This window comes from Acanthisitta chloris, unplaced genomic scaffold (assembly GCF_000695815.1).
Source record: "Acanthisitta chloris isolate BGI_N310 unplaced genomic scaffold, ASM69581v1 scaffold5564, whole genome shotgun sequence".
In the NCBI taxonomy this organism is placed as follows: domain Eukaryota; kingdom Metazoa; phylum Chordata; class Aves; order Passeriformes; family Acanthisittidae; genus Acanthisitta; species Acanthisitta chloris.
In genome coordinates, this window is record NW_008669744.1 from 41,743 (window position 1) to 59,818 (window position 18,076).

General features: G+C 39.5%; 1 protein-coding gene across 1 annotated transcript in view; it reads left to right on the forward strand.

Moving 5' to 3' along the window:
* Nucleotides 1-18,076, forward strand: part of TRIM2 (tripartite motif containing 2) — a 42,132-nt gene that overhangs the window by 15,623 nt on the left and 8,433 nt on the right. Inside the window, exons 6-10 of the mRNA XM_009073422.1 lie at nucleotides 860-896; nucleotides 2,053-2,072; nucleotides 3,242-3,965; nucleotides 11,987-12,090; nucleotides 13,290-13,457. Of these exons, the coding sequence (XP_009071670.1) occupies nucleotides 860-896; nucleotides 2,053-2,072; nucleotides 3,242-3,965; nucleotides 11,987-12,090; nucleotides 13,290-13,457 (1,053 nt within the window). The remainder of the gene's footprint in view (nucleotides 1-859; nucleotides 897-2,052; nucleotides 2,073-3,241; nucleotides 3,966-11,986; nucleotides 12,091-13,289; nucleotides 13,458-18,076) is intronic.

Consider the following 18,076-nt stretch of genomic DNA (forward strand, 5'->3'; position numbering starts at 1 on the left):
GGCCTTAAACACAAAGTAAGATGCATGTTTTGTTTCAGTGAAAAGTTGTTAATTTAATCAGCCAGTCTTTACAAAAGATGCAAGACATTAGTTTGACAAATTGTGTCTGAGATCCACAGAAGAACTATGTTTTCCTGAAATCAAGTGCTGCAGAGCCTGACTTGTGGGTGCCCAGCCTAATGGATTACAGACCCTGCCTGGGCAGACAGACCTTTGTGAATGGTGTGTGAGGATCTAAAATGGCCAACACACTAAGCAGGCATCTGCTTAAAGCCAACATGCTGATGTGCAGATTACAGTAAGGGAACACCAAAGGAAAGTCTGAATTCTTTGAGCTGCAATTATATGAATGCCTCCATGACACAGGCCAAACAATTTGTCCTGAAGAACTGAGTAAGGCTTACTGCTTTGCTTCAAAGCACTGTTTTCCTTTCCAGTGCTTGGTAACATGCTTCATGTTAGATGTCACCCATTGGATCTCAAAAAGATTGGAGGGACATCTCACTTTCTCACATGAATGCAGAGAGCAATAGATTCCAGAGCTGCATTCACTCTTTTACTTCTTGTCTGGATGATTGAATCTTGGGGTTTTCCCCCTATCTTGTAGACTAAGCTTCAGAGGAAGAAAACAGAAACCTGTACTTTTACAAAGATAAAACTGTAGCATGGTGGGTAGGAGTTTTGCTGAGGATTATTAAGTCTGACTCAGACCATTCCTTGACTTCCTGGGCAACAGTTGTTTCATATAAAAGAAAGATCTCTTCCCTCAAATTTAAAAAAAGAAAATAGCATCAACAACTGGAGTTTCAAGAGAACCTGATAATATTGGCATCTTTGGTCACTCTCTGCCATTACTGAGCAGCTTGAGCATCTTCAGGTGTCTGAAGTGGAGGAATGTTGCATTCCTGGGTCTGGAAAAGTCTTGATCATTAGGAAGGTATTGAACTGCTGAGCCTGTGAAAATGGAGGAGTTCTAACACGTGCACAAGACGTGTACTTTTAGGAACAGAGGGAGCCCAAAACCGTTGGAGCACAGAATTTAGTCATCTCCAGAGCTAAGCAGCAACTGAGGAGTTTTAGCATCGGTAATTTGGACAGATTCCAGGTGTGTCTAAATATATTCTAGTTGTCATAAAAATTTACTGTCTTAGAACATATATACTTGGAGAGCGTACAAAGTTTATGCAAGATATAATATGATGATAAATTATCTTATTGTCATTCAAAGGGATTGAAAATAATTTAATAACTATTTTGAGCATTAGTGAAACATTTTTACAAAGTTGCACATAAGCAGTAAAGGAGGCTTTCCCCCTGTTTGTATTTTAAGGAAAGCAATAGAAATTGGGTTTTACTTTTGAATGATTAGTAGTCCTGCAAAATAATTCAAACCCAAAGCTTCACTCGTTCTGATCATGTACTTTTCAAAAAAAAAAAAAAAGAAAAGGCTGCACTTTATGGAAAGAAAGTTGGCAATTCTGATCATGTACTTTTCAAAAAAAGAAAAAATGAAAATGCTGCACTTTATGGAAAGAAAGTTGGCAATTCAGTTTCAGTTGTCCAATGGACTGGAAGAGGCCTTGTGTAAAATAGTCTAAGTACATTTTAAATACTATTTATGTTAGGATTTAATATTTTCCATCTTTGTAATGAAAGAAAACTTTCTTGAGAAAATACTCATTTTAAAACATAAATGCAAATTTTCTTTCTCCTCAGTTTGTGGTTTGTTATCCCAAGCATATGTGGTTTTCTCATCCTGGGATATTACTAGCTATGCTCTCTCTTTAAATACTTCTGACCTTGAATAAAGACAAAACAGATTAGAATTGCCTTGTATTGAATCCTGAGAGGTTTATGGATGCCTAGAAAAACATATAACTTGAAATTTCAGTGTAGTTTTGAAATTTGTTAGTTCTGTTTTGATTGCAAAAGATTTTTTGTTGTTTCCCATATCAGTAACACATGAGCCTGGATTTTCTCCAGTGGATGAAAAGCTGAAAGGTTTGGAAATTTCAGAACAAAACACCCTTAGAATGCAGTATCATTACATAGTGTGTCTCAGCAAGGGAAGAGTATTTCTTAGCAATAAATACATCCAGTCTCTGTGTTTACTTTAAAATCAATTGAAATGTTTAAAAATTTTTTACTTTACAGTGATGTTCAACAAAATAACAACTCTAATCCACAGTAATGTCTGTGTCTGAGTTCTTCTCTGTAGGAAAAACATAGCACATGTGTGACTGGATACTTTCTTTTGGGGATTTTATCAGTGGAGAGTGTGGGGGGCAGCTGGAATGTTTTCCTGACTCTCATGAATTTCTCTGCTAGGTTGTTATAATTCAGAGATCCTTTTTCCAATTCATTGCAAAACTGGTTTTAAAAAATATGTTAGCCTTGTTCCCAGCCCACAATTAACAATTTTGAGGTCAAAACTGTTTTAAGGATTTTAGACTGAGGGCCAGAACTAACCTATAATAGAGGTTCTTTCATAGTCTTAAATATAGAATAGCTACTTACTGCCCACCAAAATTTCAGGCTACTCAGTCCAGCTCTTTCCAATATCCACAACTCATTCTTTGTTTTCTTTTCTGCCTGCTGAAACTTGGGAATCAACTTACCTGCTTTTGCTGGGAAGACTTTTCCTTTCTTCACTTATTTAGTTCAGGAATCACACTTTTCCTCAGGATGGATGTACATAAAGGTCTTAAGAGTGCCTTTTTGTCTACCTCCATAGAGGAGTAGTCCACAGCTTCCCTTGGCTTTGGAGAAATAGTTTCAAGAAGTTTCTTGCAGCCTTTCTTATCAATGGTCCTGATGACTCCAAGATATGTCTGCCTTTGTGCACACAGCTCAATTCCCAGTAACCATCTCATTAACAGTGACTGCAGAGAGTTAGATGGAGCAGGGTTCAAGCTTCTACATTTGTTTTTGGGTTTTTTTCATAAAAAAGATGAGAAAACATAATATAGGTTTGGGCAGTAATTCAGTCTTGTGTTGCAGTTGATCTGTGAAGCCTTGAAGACCCAAACCAGGCTACGTTTTTTGTGTTGCAACATTATCTTCTGAATATGTGTTGAGGATCAGGGTGGTACTTTTTCTAAAATGAAAGTTTCAATTAAACTCTTAAATAAGGCACTATAAATTTAGTTTCTAGAAAGGCCTTCAGATATAAAGTATGCTACATCTTCCTAGGACAGTTCTTGTAACATGATGCTAATCTGGTGTTTGGTAATGCACACAGGTCCTCCAGACACAACTGGACACCTTACTTGAAGGACAAGAAAGCATTAAAAGTTGCAGCAACTTTACAGCCCAAGCCCTCAACCATGGCACTGAAACCGAAGTGCTGCTGGTGAAGAAGCAGATGAGTGACAAGCTGAATGAACTGGCTGAGCGAGACTTCCCATTGCAGCCCCGTGAAAATGATCAGTTGGACTTCATAGTGGAAACAGAAGGCCTGAAGAAGTCCATTCACAATCTGGGTACGATTTTAACCACCAATGCTGTTGCCTCTGAAACAGTTGCCACAGGTGAGGGACTGAGGCAGACAGTGATTGGACAGCCCATGTCTGTTACCATCACAACTAAGGACAAAGATGGGGAGCTCTGTAAATCTGGGAATGCTTACCTCACTGCTGAACTGAGCACACCGGATGGGAGTGTAGCGGATGGAGAAATACTTGACAACAAAAATGGCACTTACGAATTTTTGTATACTGTTCAGAAAGAAGGGGACTTCACTTTGTCACTGAGACTTTATGATCAACATATCAAGGGCAGCCCCTTCAAACTTAAAGTGGTCAGATCAGCAGATGTGTCCCCTACCACTGAAGGGGTTAAGAGGCGTGTTAAATCTCCTGGCAGTGGTCATGTGAAGCAGAAAGCTGTGAAAAGACCTGCGAGCATGTACAGCACTGGCAAAAGAAAAGAGAATCCCATTGAAGATGATTTGATCTTCAGAGTAGGTAGGTGACTTGGCTGACTGTTGACGTACTTAAAAGTGCTTCAGGGAAACTGGCTGAAAAAGTTAAATTATTGTAAGGTTAATGCTGTAAGTAGAGCAACCTGATAATGCCTTTAGGCCTCTTGACTTTTGTTCATATGTAAATTTTGAAAGCACACACTTCAGAAATTCTGTTTGCAGCAAATATTTAATTGGGATTTGGGATTTGGGATATTTTAACAACTGTTAATATTCTTATTACAAAGCTTTTGGTATGGGTTAAATTAATTTCAGCTTGTAATTTATGCTTCTGTATCCCTAATGAGCAGTTTCTAGCCTGACTACCAAATAGTGGTTCTGGTTTGGCTTTTGTTGTTTGCTTGATTTTTTTTTTAACTGTTCTCTCCAATACACCATAAACTCTAGAAGTCTTAAATGGTTTCCAAAAAGCACAGTATCCTTTCTTTCTGTTGTGATGCAGTCATGACCGTGTGCTTTATTTTTGAGTTCTATCTCCTCTCCTTCTTTGCCCCTCAAAAGAGGAAGATGAAATAATTAGAATAAGAGCTATGCATGTCTCAGAGCTTCTCCTTGATGCTCAGAGTGTCCATATTTGGGGTATATGGATCAGTATTTTATTGGAAAACTGAGAATAATATTTCATCTTATTAGATGTTCAATTTTCAGCCACTCATTTCACAGAATGACCCTACACAGAGATGTCCCTCTGGGCTTCTGTGGGCTTAAGTATGCATCTTCTGAAAAGTCTCTTAAGCCATTGCAGTTGTAATGCTCTAGGGTTTTACACTCTTCCAAATTATGCAAAATTTTTGAGACAGGTAAAGCTTCTGACATTTTCACAAGGATTGTCTTCATGGATTTAAGAGCTTACCTCAAAAATTTAAGGTTAGGTTGATTTGGTGATGAGGTTATGTAAAATGAAGTTTACCACCATTTTCCAACACAACTGTGTGTCTCTATTTTGAATCCATTGTTTAATTCCCCTGGTGGTTCTGGCCAAGTGGATCAAATGGGCAAGATAAATCTTATACTTGGGCTGCCAGAAACTCATACAGCTGTGTTGGAGAACCACACTGGGCATCCATGTATATGGACTAGGCTATTGTATATATGCTGATGTATGGGCTTTTTTCACAAGTAAATTGATCAGCTCCTAGCAGGAGACTAGCAGGAGACTGTTCTCCTGCTAGTATTAACAAGATAGCATTAATACAGCATTAGCACATTTCGTTCATGGGGAAGTATGCATTGTATCTTCTGCCAATTCTGTGTTATTCTTGTCTTTTAAAATGGCACGTGGTCCTCTTTAGACATTTTAAGGTCAAGCTACTGACTGCACATTCACTGATTTGTGTAATTCATTATTTGTAAGAGCAGAGTATCCTCTTTTTTTTTTCTCAATAATTTATATCATCAACCTATTTTTTAAACAGGCATGATGTCTGTGTGTCCATGCAATATCTGTGTGGCATGTACTTAGTTTATACAAAGGAAAACAAGAATGTTCTTATGATACCTACAAAATAATTGTTGTTAATGGTTTTGCTACCTCTTCAAGTGGTAGGAAGCACTAAAGTGAGACGGAAGTCTCTTTTTCATTACTCTGCTTTTGTGCCTTACACCCATGCTGAGCAGAGATGGGGGATGGTCAGTGTCAGCCACTTCCACTTTCGCTTCTGTATCTCTCCCATGTCCTCCAGAGAAGGCTTAAGAGACGTAGGTGGCATCAGTTAGCTGCCCAGGATCATGTCTTGTGTTCTAGCTCTGCCATGCTGTGCCGTGTGCCTTGGTAGTTTTTCCTCTTGTGGCACTTTTCATGACTGGGTTCTTTGACACCATTTAGCAGTAGTGGTGCTATTTCTCACTTTAACTGCTTTCTGCACCTTCATTTATTTATATTTGGGATTGGCATCTGATACAGCCAGATGGAGAGTTTGCACTCTGAGAGGAAGTTCAGTTTTCCTGTTCCTCAGACTGTTTAGTTGTCTGTTCAGTCATATAACTGAGCATCTAAGTTTAGCTGGTACATTTAATGTGTTAAAAAAAAGAAGTGCCTTTAACAGTACCTTCTGTCATCCTCCTTACTAGGCATGAATGTCTTGTCTGTTATCAATGCTGAGAGCAAATAGGAGCCTTACTGCAAATTTACTCCACATAAAAACTCATGAAAAAAGTATATGCAACTTTAGTGCAGTTTACAAAGCAGGCTTGGGGGGAAAAGCAATTTTTGATGAGGTGTTTCACAGAATCACAGAATGGGTAATGTTGGAAGGAACCACAGTGATCATCTGGTCCAACCTCCCTGCTCAGGCAGGGTTGTCCTAGAGCACATGGCCCAGGATTGTGTCCAGATAGTTCTTGAATATCTCCAGTAAGGGAGAATCCACAGCCTCGCTAGGCAGCCTGTTCTAGTGCACTGTCACCTGCACAGTAAAGAAATTCTTCCTCATGTTCAGGTGGAACTTCTTGTACATCAGTTTCTGCCCATTGCCCCGTGTCCTATTGCTTGGCACTACTGAGAAGAGCCTGGCTCCATCATCCTGGCACCCTCCCTTCAGATATTTGTATACTCTCATGATCTCCCCTCTCAGTCTTTGCTTCTCAAGGCTGAACAAGCCCAGCTCCCTCAGCCTTTCCTTGTAAGTGAGGTGCTCCAGTCCCTTAATCATCGTTGTCACCCTCCACTGGACCTGCCTCAGGAGCTCCATGTCTCTCTTGTACTGAGGAGCTCAGAACTGAACAGAGCACTCCAGATATGGCCTCACCAGAGCTGAGTAGAGGGGCAGGACCATGTCCCTTGACCTGCTGGCAATGCTCTTCTAGTGCATCCCAGGATTCTGTTGGTCTTCTTGGCCTCAAAGCCACGCTGTTGGCTCATGGACAGCTTGTTGTCCAGCAGGACCACCAGGTCCTTCTCCACAGAGCTGCTTTCCAGCAGGTCAGCCCCTAGCCTGCTCTGGTGCATGGGGTTCTTCTTCCCCACGTGCAGGACCTTGCACTTGCCTTTGTTGAATTTCAGATGGTTCCCCTCTGGCCATCCCTTCAACCTGTTGAGGTCCTTCAGGAGGGCTGCACAGCACTCTGGGATATCAGTCACTCCTCCCAGGTTTGTGTCATCAGCAAAGTTGCTGAGGGAGCACTCCATCCCTTCATCCAAGTCACCGATGAGTAAGTTAATACCTGGAGGACACTGCTAGTTGCAGTCCTCCAACTAGACTCTGTGTCACTGAACATGACACATTTCTTCTTTAATTGTCTCAGAAGGCCTCTGTCTGAAACTTCGTATTGGATTGTTCAGTTTGAAAGGAATATGGCTGCCTGTAGGTATATACTTGTTGAGCTTTTCCAAAGATACAAGTGGGTACAGATAGAGGTACACATCTCCTTGAAAAAAACATATTTTTCCAACTGAATTTAGCCCCCTGAACCTTCTCCCTGTAACAAGCAGCATCTGCTTCCTCCTATTCCCCCATCCCTTCTCTACTTTTCCAACAAGTTCCTGTCCTGGCCAGATCACAGCCTGGCTAGGGGCATTGAAGAAGAAAGGAATGTGCATGTGGAGCTGTTCCGTGTAGTACAGCAATATGATACATGAAATGCTGTGGCCTCTTGGACACACATTAATCAGTTGCTCTTCATTCTCTGTTTCAGAACCCTGGAACAAACCCATTAATAAGCACTATGAAATAGCAAGATGTTTTCTATACATAATTTGTATTTCTTTACAAATAGGAATGCGAAAATAGAATTTTCTTTTCCAGTTTATTAGCTCAAGTCCCTCTGATACTTGTCATTAGCTCTTTATGGGTTTATGACAGCCAGTGTGAAATTTGGCTAGGCCTACATTGTATTGAATTGCAGTCATACCTGTATGGGGCAGGGGGTGAAGAACTCTGACGTCACACTGCTGGCAAAATCCCCAGCATGGGTGTGATGTCCTGACGTCAGAGACGTGGCCTGGATTCAACTCTTGTTATTTGCAGTTTGGCTGCTGTACCAGCAAAGAACTGGTTCTGAGGTGCACCTACCTCTAGGTTTGTGCATACCTATCTGTGGTAAAAGAGGCTCTGCTGCAGAAGCAAGACTTGGAGGTGATTTTGGCCAAGCTTTTAGGGAGAAATGCTGTGTAAAGCAAATTAATACAAATCAGTCCATCTTCACTACCAACAGCATGTGGACATATCTGTCAGTTCCTATTGAATTATTCATACCTCTTTAAAGGCTACAAGCATTGTGTGCCATCATCCAACAGACTGACTGATTTTAAAACTTAGAGTTACTTGGGAATTTGGATTAGATACACTGACATTTCTTTTACAATAAGCACATAGCTTGTTAACAATTTGGTTCAGTTTTAGTACAGAGCCTTTTGTGTTTCAGCTGTATCTCTTATGGGAGGGGGCATCACATCCTCACAGTATGTAAGATTTGACTAATTATCTTTTGGTGCTCTGAGGGAAAAAAGAAAGCTAGGGGACAAGAAGACAATTCCTTTGTAAGATATATGCAGACCTTTTCATGCTGTTTAGTTTTATCCTTTTTTTTCAGTACCACGTAGGGAAGAATCCAAGAGGAAGTATTTGAAGTGTTGTAGGCAGGAAAGAAATGGTACCTACACAACAGGTTATGGCCACTCACAATCTCTAAAGTCTTCCCAGTAATCTGTAGTCTTTCTGCATTTTTTTTTTTGTCGGTCTGAATCTATTCCCTTCCTGCTGGAGGCAGTTACATGTTTCTTCTTTGTATTTTAGGTAGCTGGGGAATCTAGGTTAGCAAGCAGCGAGGTTATTATTCATATTAGTAAAACTCAGAAAGCAAAACACAGTCCTTCTCTTACTATAAGCAACATAAATATACATTGTACAACAAATTTGTTCAGATGTTCAGCGCTTACAGAGCAGATTCTTATTGCAGTTACATGATGCAGTTTTTAGCATCTCCTGTGACGTTAATGGGCTTTTAGATTATTATAATTATTTTATTTTTGGTGGGATTCAATATGGCCTCTATTGTGCAAGAATAAAGGATTGAAATTATGAATCATTTTATGTGTGCCAGATTGTCTTGAGCAGAAAATGGATGCTTTTTTTTTTGTTGAAAGCTAAATGAATTGGTATGTGAAGGCTATGCTCACTAATACCAGAAGGAATTAGATAGGTCTAAGGCAAATCTGTATACAAAAATGCTATAAAAAGAGCTATTCCACAGGCCACAGACCTGCTTCCTAATAACTCTGTTCAGCCTTCCCCTTTTGAAAACTCTGCTGTCATCTCCCAGTCCCCAGCACCTTGCCACAGAAGCTGCAGTAAAATGTCTGTCTTTTCCTCCTTCTTCCTGCAATGGCTCAGAACAGGAGGGAAATAAGGCTGGGAAGAGATGGGCACAAAATATGCAAGCTTTCATCTCTGAACCAGGCTGCTTGGGAAACCCTGGAATGAGGATTCCACTGGTTCCAGCCCTGTGCAATTGAAATGTTGTTGCCTTCCTAGGCTAAAGAGAGGTGGGTGACAGCCCATGACAGAGAAAAGCCAAAGCATGGGATGCCATAATACAGATGGCTAGTGTCTTCCAGTAAAGGATTGCTGAAGACCCTCTCTTAGGCAGGCATGTTTATAAAGAAAGAATTTCTGCTTACAGAGGGGACCTATCATCCTTTGGTATTGCAGAGTCAGTTGCAGAGAAGCCTGTTATTCCAGAGGCTGACATACTTTACTGCAAGCTTTCCTCTCATTATCCAAAGTGCCTATGCTTGGCTTCAGATCTTTGCAGGCATAGTGAATTATTCAAAACAGAAAGCACAAAGTTATCTGTTTTCCTCTTGAACGTACATTAGAAAACCAGCTGTGTTTCATTAACCTCAGCTTTCTTCAGCAGAGAAATTTGTGCCACTGCAGAGGGGACTGTGTTAAGGCCTGTGTGCAAATTAGGACCTATATGATGGGTTTAATAGCTGCAAAGTACTAGGTAGAAGGACATTGCATGGAGATGAATTTATGCTGCATGCTGTGCTAATAAATTGCTATTTCTTAAAATTACTGTGAAACGAGACTGTGGTATTCCTGGATAATTTCTTCTTTTTTCCCTTTGATGTATGTTTATAAGGCCCCACTGAAGAACACTCTGAGTAAATCTTTATATAGGTCTCTCTTATCTTTACAAATGAAATTCCTTGACTTTCAAGAACATTTTTCGAAGGCCAAAAAGCATACATTCCATAAAGTTTGTGCTAGTTGGTTCCAGATGCTCTAGCTTACGCCTCCTCTTTTCTAACAAATGCTTTCCCTTTACTCTCAGTAGTAAAAGGAATGTTTCTCCCTTTTCATCCATTCTTTTTGGCTGAAAGGCAAAAAGGAAACATCATTTGCATATGGTGGAAAAAAAATTACTGCATGCATCCCTCAGGCACTGCTCATTAAAAGAATACACAGAAATGCTCACGTATGGTAATGTAATTGGTATGTAATTCACTATTCCCTGAATATGTACTTTCCTCTCGCAGTACAAAAAGTGAGAAGCATTTACCATGTTTAGAGGATGGAGCAGATGGAGTCGAAGAAAATAAGTCTTGAAACAAAGTAATATTCTTGCAGCACTGAGTGGGGAGGAATTAAATGTAACTTGTTAGCCAGTGACAGGAAATATGCATCCCACAGCCATCAGCACAGCAGAAGGAAGGGCTGTCATGAGCATACACATCCCCAGTGAAAGCTAAATACAAATTAGAGATAATATGTATGTCTTATATTGGACATCACAGTCAGAACAGTTTTAATCACTGAGCTCCAGATATTTTGGACTGACTGAAGTAAAATACAACTTTTTCAGTTAAAACTTTATATTGAAGCCAGTTAATGTCTGATACACAGCCAGTGAACGCTTGTAAAGATATTTCACCAGGAAAACTAGCGCTGCATCCAAGTCTTGGAATGAACAGCTTATAGAGTTTTTTGTTTGGTATTTTTGTTTCAAAATTCATTCATTCACTATGAATAACTTTGGAGTTCAAGATCATAACTGCAGTCTATTCTAAAGACCCCTGAACCTTCTTTACAAGCAAACCAGGAATTTGGATATCATTCCTGTGCTCCAGGTGTAATTTGGACCAGCCACTTTGAGGCTGATTTTGTAGAGACATCAGATTTTGCTCTGTGATGCTCTTTGGAACATCTCAGAACCAACACCTAAACAATAAGACACCTACACTTAACGAACTTTTGTGAAAAGTTGACATTTTGCAACTCCTTATCCCCTTAAGACACTGGGGAAAAGACTTTCAGTTCTATGTAAATCACTGTTGCATTTGTCCTGGGTTAAAAATGAGACCTCTGTGTATGGATACTGCTTTATTTGAACAACCTGAAGTCGTTGTAGTAGCATTCAGTCTCCAGGTGTTGGTCTTCATTGGCCACATGTCCCAGTCATTCAAAGCTAGTTCTTCATCTGAATTTCTCTTCTAAGGGATTTTTGAAAGCCTGACTGAAAACTGTATATGAGTAAATAGGAAAATTCCCTGTCTTGAAATGCCCCCATCCAAAGTAATATGGTTTATCTCAACTTTGTGACTTCACTAAGGAGACTCAGATAATTGTATTAAAACTGCGTAATCTAATTTCTTATCTTAGCCTCTGTCTATATGTTCCCAGAGTACTGCCCCTTTAATTGCCTTCTCAGTTGAATAAAAATTCTCATTTAAAAAAAGTCAATCTCTTATGAAAAAATCTTTTACTAGTTCTTTCACACAAGAGGCAATTTGTGAACACTGATTTATGAGGGCCAAAGAGGTAATTGCGTTGATGGGGGCTTAGATGGCATTCATGCTGAAGACTAAGAACAATCCCTTCTTGTAGGCAGAATTGTGAATCTGTTACTGACACGGTTCTTTGAAGGTGTAGCAGTGATAAGAACTCTTCAAAATAGAAATCCTTAGATCAGGAATGTAATAATTGCATGTGTTGGCATTTAGGTCCTAACTGATTAGTCTTGTCTAACCTGATTTCTTATGTTCTTTGTGTTCCATTTTAGGCACCAAAGGAAGAAACAAAGGGGAATTTACAAATCTTCAAGGTGTAGCTGCATCTACAAATGGAAAAATATTAATAGCAGACAGTAACAACCAGTGTGTGCAGGTATGAGGTTATGCCACTTTCAGTGTTTTTTCCTTTTCTCCCTGCCCCCACACCTCTGCCTTTTTTGTAGTCCCAGAAAGACACATTTTGTACAATTCAAGCAGATATAGAAAATACAAAGGAAGTTCAACTTGTTTATCATCCATCTTTTTGACCTGCAGCTATCTTTTTCAGATCTATGCTATATCTAGTATGTATGTTAGAATTTATTTCCCTTCCTTATGATGTTTGGCAGTGAATGAACAAACAAGCAGTGCAATAATCTGGAAAAATGCCTTTTTGTAAATATAATTTTACATTGTAAGTTTTATCACTCCCATGTTTTCCAGCATAGATCTAGGGCAAGGTGCCACAAATACAATTTCTTAAGGAAATAAAAAATTAAACATGTATATGTCATTTTTCAAGCGGCCTTTAGTCTCCTTAATTGACTTTTCTGTCTGATATCATGGTCAGCTATTTTCTATGGTAGCACCCCTGACACCCATAATTTCTTGGCTTCTCTAACCTATGTGAAAATCAAGCTGTGTTTTTTCTTTTGCTTGCCATGTATCTTTTTTACCCTTAACAATTTGTCATCACTCTTCAGGCTGCCCATGTGGTAGCAATGAACACGGCAGCAGTGTGTGGCTTGTTCTTCAGAATGTGAGAACCAGCAAGCCACATGCCGTAAGAACTCATTTCCAGGACTTCTCAAAGAGACAGAGTCAAATATACATCAGCACCCTCATACTTAGTAATTTGCAGCCAGTTTAGAGGAACTTCAGTGTCTAATTACCTGGCTTTGGGACACAACCATTGGATTATTCCTATGTTTTTTACAGACTTAGTGTTTGACTGTGGCCGAGTCACTTAGTGCCTCAGTTTCCTCATTTCTAATATGGGAATAATACCACTTCCTCCCAACTGAGAGAGACATCGTGAAGCTTAATTCACTAATATTTGTAAAGTACTTTGAGCTCACTGAAGAAACAGTGCAATGTAAGTGAGAATTTCTTTATTTTGCAATTAGGGTCCAGGTGGATGCCTCTTTGTAAATTAGGCATACTACTTTCAAATATGGACTGTAGAAGTGCTTCGTGTTCCCTGCTCCCTTCCTGACTAGAGTGTTCATTAGTGACTTGCTAAAATCTAAGCTCCAGGAAATAGGTAATGGTAACATATAGATTTAATTTTTAAATTTATGTTTTCTGTTCCAGATATTTTCCAATGATGGTCAGTTCAAAAGCCGTTTTGGCATACGAGGAAGGTCTCCTGGCCAGCTGCAGCGGCCAACAGGGGTGGCTGTACATCCCAGTGGTGACATCATTATTGCAGACTATGATAACAAATGGGTTAGCATATTCTCATCAGATGGAAAATTTAAGGTATAAGTTACCATGTGAACTCTCTTGAGCTTTCTCTGTCTTGCAAAGGAATGCAAAGTAACATTGTTTTTCAAGAAACTGCATAGTTTGGTTTTAATTTAGTTTGAATTCCATTGTTGTGATGTGAAAACCCATCACCCAGCTACATTGTATAATTAATAGGAAGAGATAACACGTACGATGCTAATGTTACACCAAGGAGAGACAGTATGTTCCATTTTACAGGTCTGCATACTAGGTGCTTGGATGCCTTTCTATAATTGTAGTCAAGGATAGCTAATGCCATTAAGTCTAGATGGACTACCTCAACAACCTTCATATCATTAGTACTCTGATTATACAGGTATGTATATACACATAAGCAAACACAAAAATCTTATGAGGAGGACATGAATCTCTTCAGTAACATATGAAGAAGAAAAAGAAGGTAGCAGATTGATGATGACTTCCTCTATCTACTCCATACTTATCAGCAAATAAAGTGTATTACCTGTTGGTAATAAAAGCAAGGAAGGGCAACCCAGGATGTTGTTCCAGTGCTACAGCATTGACAGGAGTGGTTTAGGTGGTGTGATGTGCACTGGAAAAACTGAAAGACAGTAGTAATATCTTAGGCTTCAGAAATCAGAAATTCTGAGGAAGGCACACCTCATACCTCTTATTTTCATAACAACTCTGATCCCTTTAATGGGAGTAAAATAACGTAGCAGGTACTACGCTACATTGATGATTGCCACCCTGGAATATTTTTTTTGCTTGGGTTCAGGTGCAATTCCAGAGAGAATTAAAGGTTGCCTCCATTTTGGTGCTGTTCTTTGAATGCATGTTACGAGGTCTGGTGATACATGCTAGAAAGAGCCACCTGCAGCAGAGGTTAGCAGTACTCACTGGTCATTGGGATAATGGATCTACAGGAGAATTTCTACCATAGGTACTTAGTTCTAGAGTCCTGCATTGGAGAGAAATGGCCTGTTTGGCTAATTTTCTGGCAGCCTAATGAGCAAAAAGGTGAGGTCCTGAGCTGCTCATGTATGCACCAAGAAATGGCCTTCCTTTGAATAGTGTTTGCAAAGTGACAAATGCTATACCAAATAGGTATTGTGCTTACACAGTCCTCAGTGACCTTCATCTGTGCTTTTAAAAGTATCCAGATCATGTATAGACTTGAAGCTAAAATAAAATAATACTAATATGCAACACAAGTGCTAAAAACCCCCAAAATACTTGCATTTACAGAGAGTATGTGATTTTCTTTGTCGAGTAATTTTGAAAATGTACAGCTACCCAGGAAAACCGTGGGTTTGGCTGAAGTCCTTGAATGAAATGAAAACATCAAAACAAACCCAAAGAAAGATGTCATTTACTTAAGAATCCAAATTCTCTAAGTTTTGTGTGTTTTAAATAATTATTAACATCTTTAATGTGAACTGGCTTGATCTGGATACAGAGAATGAAGGGCTTGTTTTCCTTCCTTCTCAAGATATGCTGTAAATCCTGCATTTTGGATGCTGCCAGTTCTGGAGGAAAAAACTCTGGAGAAGCCAGGACCCTATGTGCGATACAATATCAGCAAGCAGGAAGAAATTGTTAATGTAGTTCCTCTGATGTGGAGCCTAGCTTGGTTTTTAGTCAATGTTTTTGTTGGATTATAAAAGCTACATAATGTTGGCAAAGTTTGTGTGGATAATACAAGTTAATGCATTGGACTTCATAGTTTTTGGGACTAGACTGATTAAATGAGAGATGAAACATCAAGGATATAAACCACAATTTTTAGATTAAATGTAATAAGATAGTTCCTCTGATGTGGAGCCTAGCTTGGTTTTTAGTCAATGTTTTTGTTGGATTATAAAAGCTACATAATGTTGGCAAAGTTTGTGTGGATAATACAAGTTAATGCATTGGACTTCATAGTTTTTGGGACTAGACTGATTAAATGAGAGATGAAACATCAAGGATATAAACCACAATTTTTAGATTAAATGTAATAAGATACACTTATGAGACAAAAAATAAATGTTCGTAGAAGTATATTGCAATATGGAGGATAGGCATAATCACATAGGTGTGGGAGCTGGGCATGGGACAGGTGGCAGAGCATGTGTGTGGGGAGTGCAGGAGTGGGGTGGGGTGAGCACAGGGATGGTCACCGGGAGCAGAGCCACACTCTGAAGAGCTGTACTGGGAGGAGGGGGTCCTGTATTGGTGCAGTACTAGTCGAGGGACATCCTATACTGGGCACTGTGGAGTTCATGAGCTGTGCTAGGGAGGAGAGGTGCAGGTGAGGTGAGCATGGAGCCTGGGGGAACCATGGGTGGGGACACAGAGGCTTGGGAGGTCATGCCCACCAAGGCTGTGAGACGTAGGACGGTCAGTGCCATGGAGGGATGGGGCTTGTATGATGGTACAGGGCCAGGAGTTGGACTTAATGATCATTGCAGGTCCCTTCCACCTTGGGATATCCAATGATAGGGTTAAATAAAATACAGTTGAAGCATAGGACATAGATATAACAGATCTAGCCTGTGGGAATCTAGGCAAAGCCTTGTAATTTCTTGTGTGTTGGCAATGGTAATTCTTACAGGGCTTTGTCAGATTAAATTGGGCAACGCTTGCTAAGATAACACAGAGAAAGAAAGGGATAATGGCATTTCCCTTCAAAGGACTGTGCCTGCAAGTCATTGTATAAGATCTTTGATGCAGGTGGCCTGCTAGTTGTTAACTCAGCATTATCAAGGGGCTGTTTTGAACTTAATCTATTTTTCATGTTGTCCCCTTTCTTATGCATTTACTTACACTTCCTCTCTCTTTGCAGCATTTTGAGCCAGAAGGTAAATTTCCCTAGAGCCAGACCCAGGCTGATTACAGCACTGGACTGTCAGGCAGAAAAGTGTCACCTTCCTCAGTTGCTGGTAGCAGCAGAGACAGAGCTCGGTTTTGTCAAGGCTGTAAAACTCACATAATGTAGAGGTGGACAAACTCTAATCTAAGGCTGCATCAAAACACAAGTCTCTTAAAATGAAAAGCTGTATTATCCTCTGATAAACCCTCAGACTGGGTCTTAGGATTTGGGGCTTCTGTTTCTGGCTATGCCATAGATCTCACAGGTGACCAGTGATCTTCTATTTCACTTCCCAGTGCTTTATTTTACATATCTATAAAAGGCAGTGCTGCTTCCTCTGTCAAGTACTCTGAAATTGCTTAAGACAACTGTTACAGCAGACATATTGCTTGGCTAAGGAGAGAGCACGTGGTGAAGCAGCAGTGCCAGCTTCTCACCACTGTGGCGTTCAAGCCTAGTGAAGCAACTGGACAACAGAGTCAAGAGAATGACTCCCGGTCCTCTGAGAAGAGAATTACTTTCTTTCTAGTCTTGAAGAGTTGTATATAAGATAGTTTGTTACTAGCCAAACAGGGCTGCAAGTTAAGATCAAGTTCAGATGAGTGGGAAAAGATGAAAGGAAATATTTTATCTGTAAGACTCTTTTTTTTTCTTGTCTCATTAGAAGAATTAAGGAAAGAGCTGTTTGAAGCTGGTTGTGTGTTCAGATGGGAATAGGTAGTGTGGTTAAATGATCACAGTTGAAATAAGATGCTCACATGAATGATAAATCTATTTATTGTGTGATATTGCGATGTGTGACAAAGCTGTATCTCCTTATTAAGGAAGTTCTCAAACAGGAAAAGAAGGTGTGTTTAAAGTCTGTAATTAATTCCTAACAATCCTGAACCTTTCAGACAGCAACAAGATTGGTAGAGTTAAAGCCCTAACACACTTACTTCTACAGTGGAAATTTTTATACAGGCTAGCTGATTTTTTTACCTCTAGGAATATCCCACCATAGAATATTTTACAGCCTGGTAGGGTGGCTTTATAAACACATATTTGAAAAACAGTCTAAATTCCTAAGAGTCTATAAAATAAGGGACATAATGTCTTTGACTGAATTCAATTAAACACATTATTTGTATTTAGGGTTCACATGATTCATTATACTGTATTCATTTCTAATGGCAGAAAAGTCTGAAAATACTTCCATTCATATACTTAACAAGAGTGACTTGTTTTCATAATATTCTGTTCTAAATAATAAAGCCTATAATTCTAAGAAACCTCCTGAAATAAAAATATGCAAAGAATATGTTCAACCAGACCCAGTAATGTGTCATCAGCATATTTTGGTCTAAACTGGAAACAGAGATTTTCAGCAAAAAGCACTGCAAACTCTAGCTGGGCATACTTTATTGCTGCCTGCAAATTAGATTTTAAATTCTGGCCCAAGAAAAATGATTTTTATTACTCTTCTCAGCACTGAGTGCCCATTAATGTAGTATATGATTTATTCATTATATTTTTCCATATGTGTTTATATGGGCAGGAAGATGCTGTACTCATGAGTCTGAGTCATTTTTCCATAGGAATCCTGGAAAGATGGTAAGGAGGTGGTGCAATGCATAAGCAGACAAACACACAGGCATCCCAGAGGAAAGAAGGAAATATGATTTAAACACCCCAAAGGAAATATTCTGATTTGCATTTGATTTATGTTTTTGTTGTTTTGTTGTTATGCAAACATGAATACATTTTGTAGGTCTCCTCATATCTTTCCCCTGCTGAA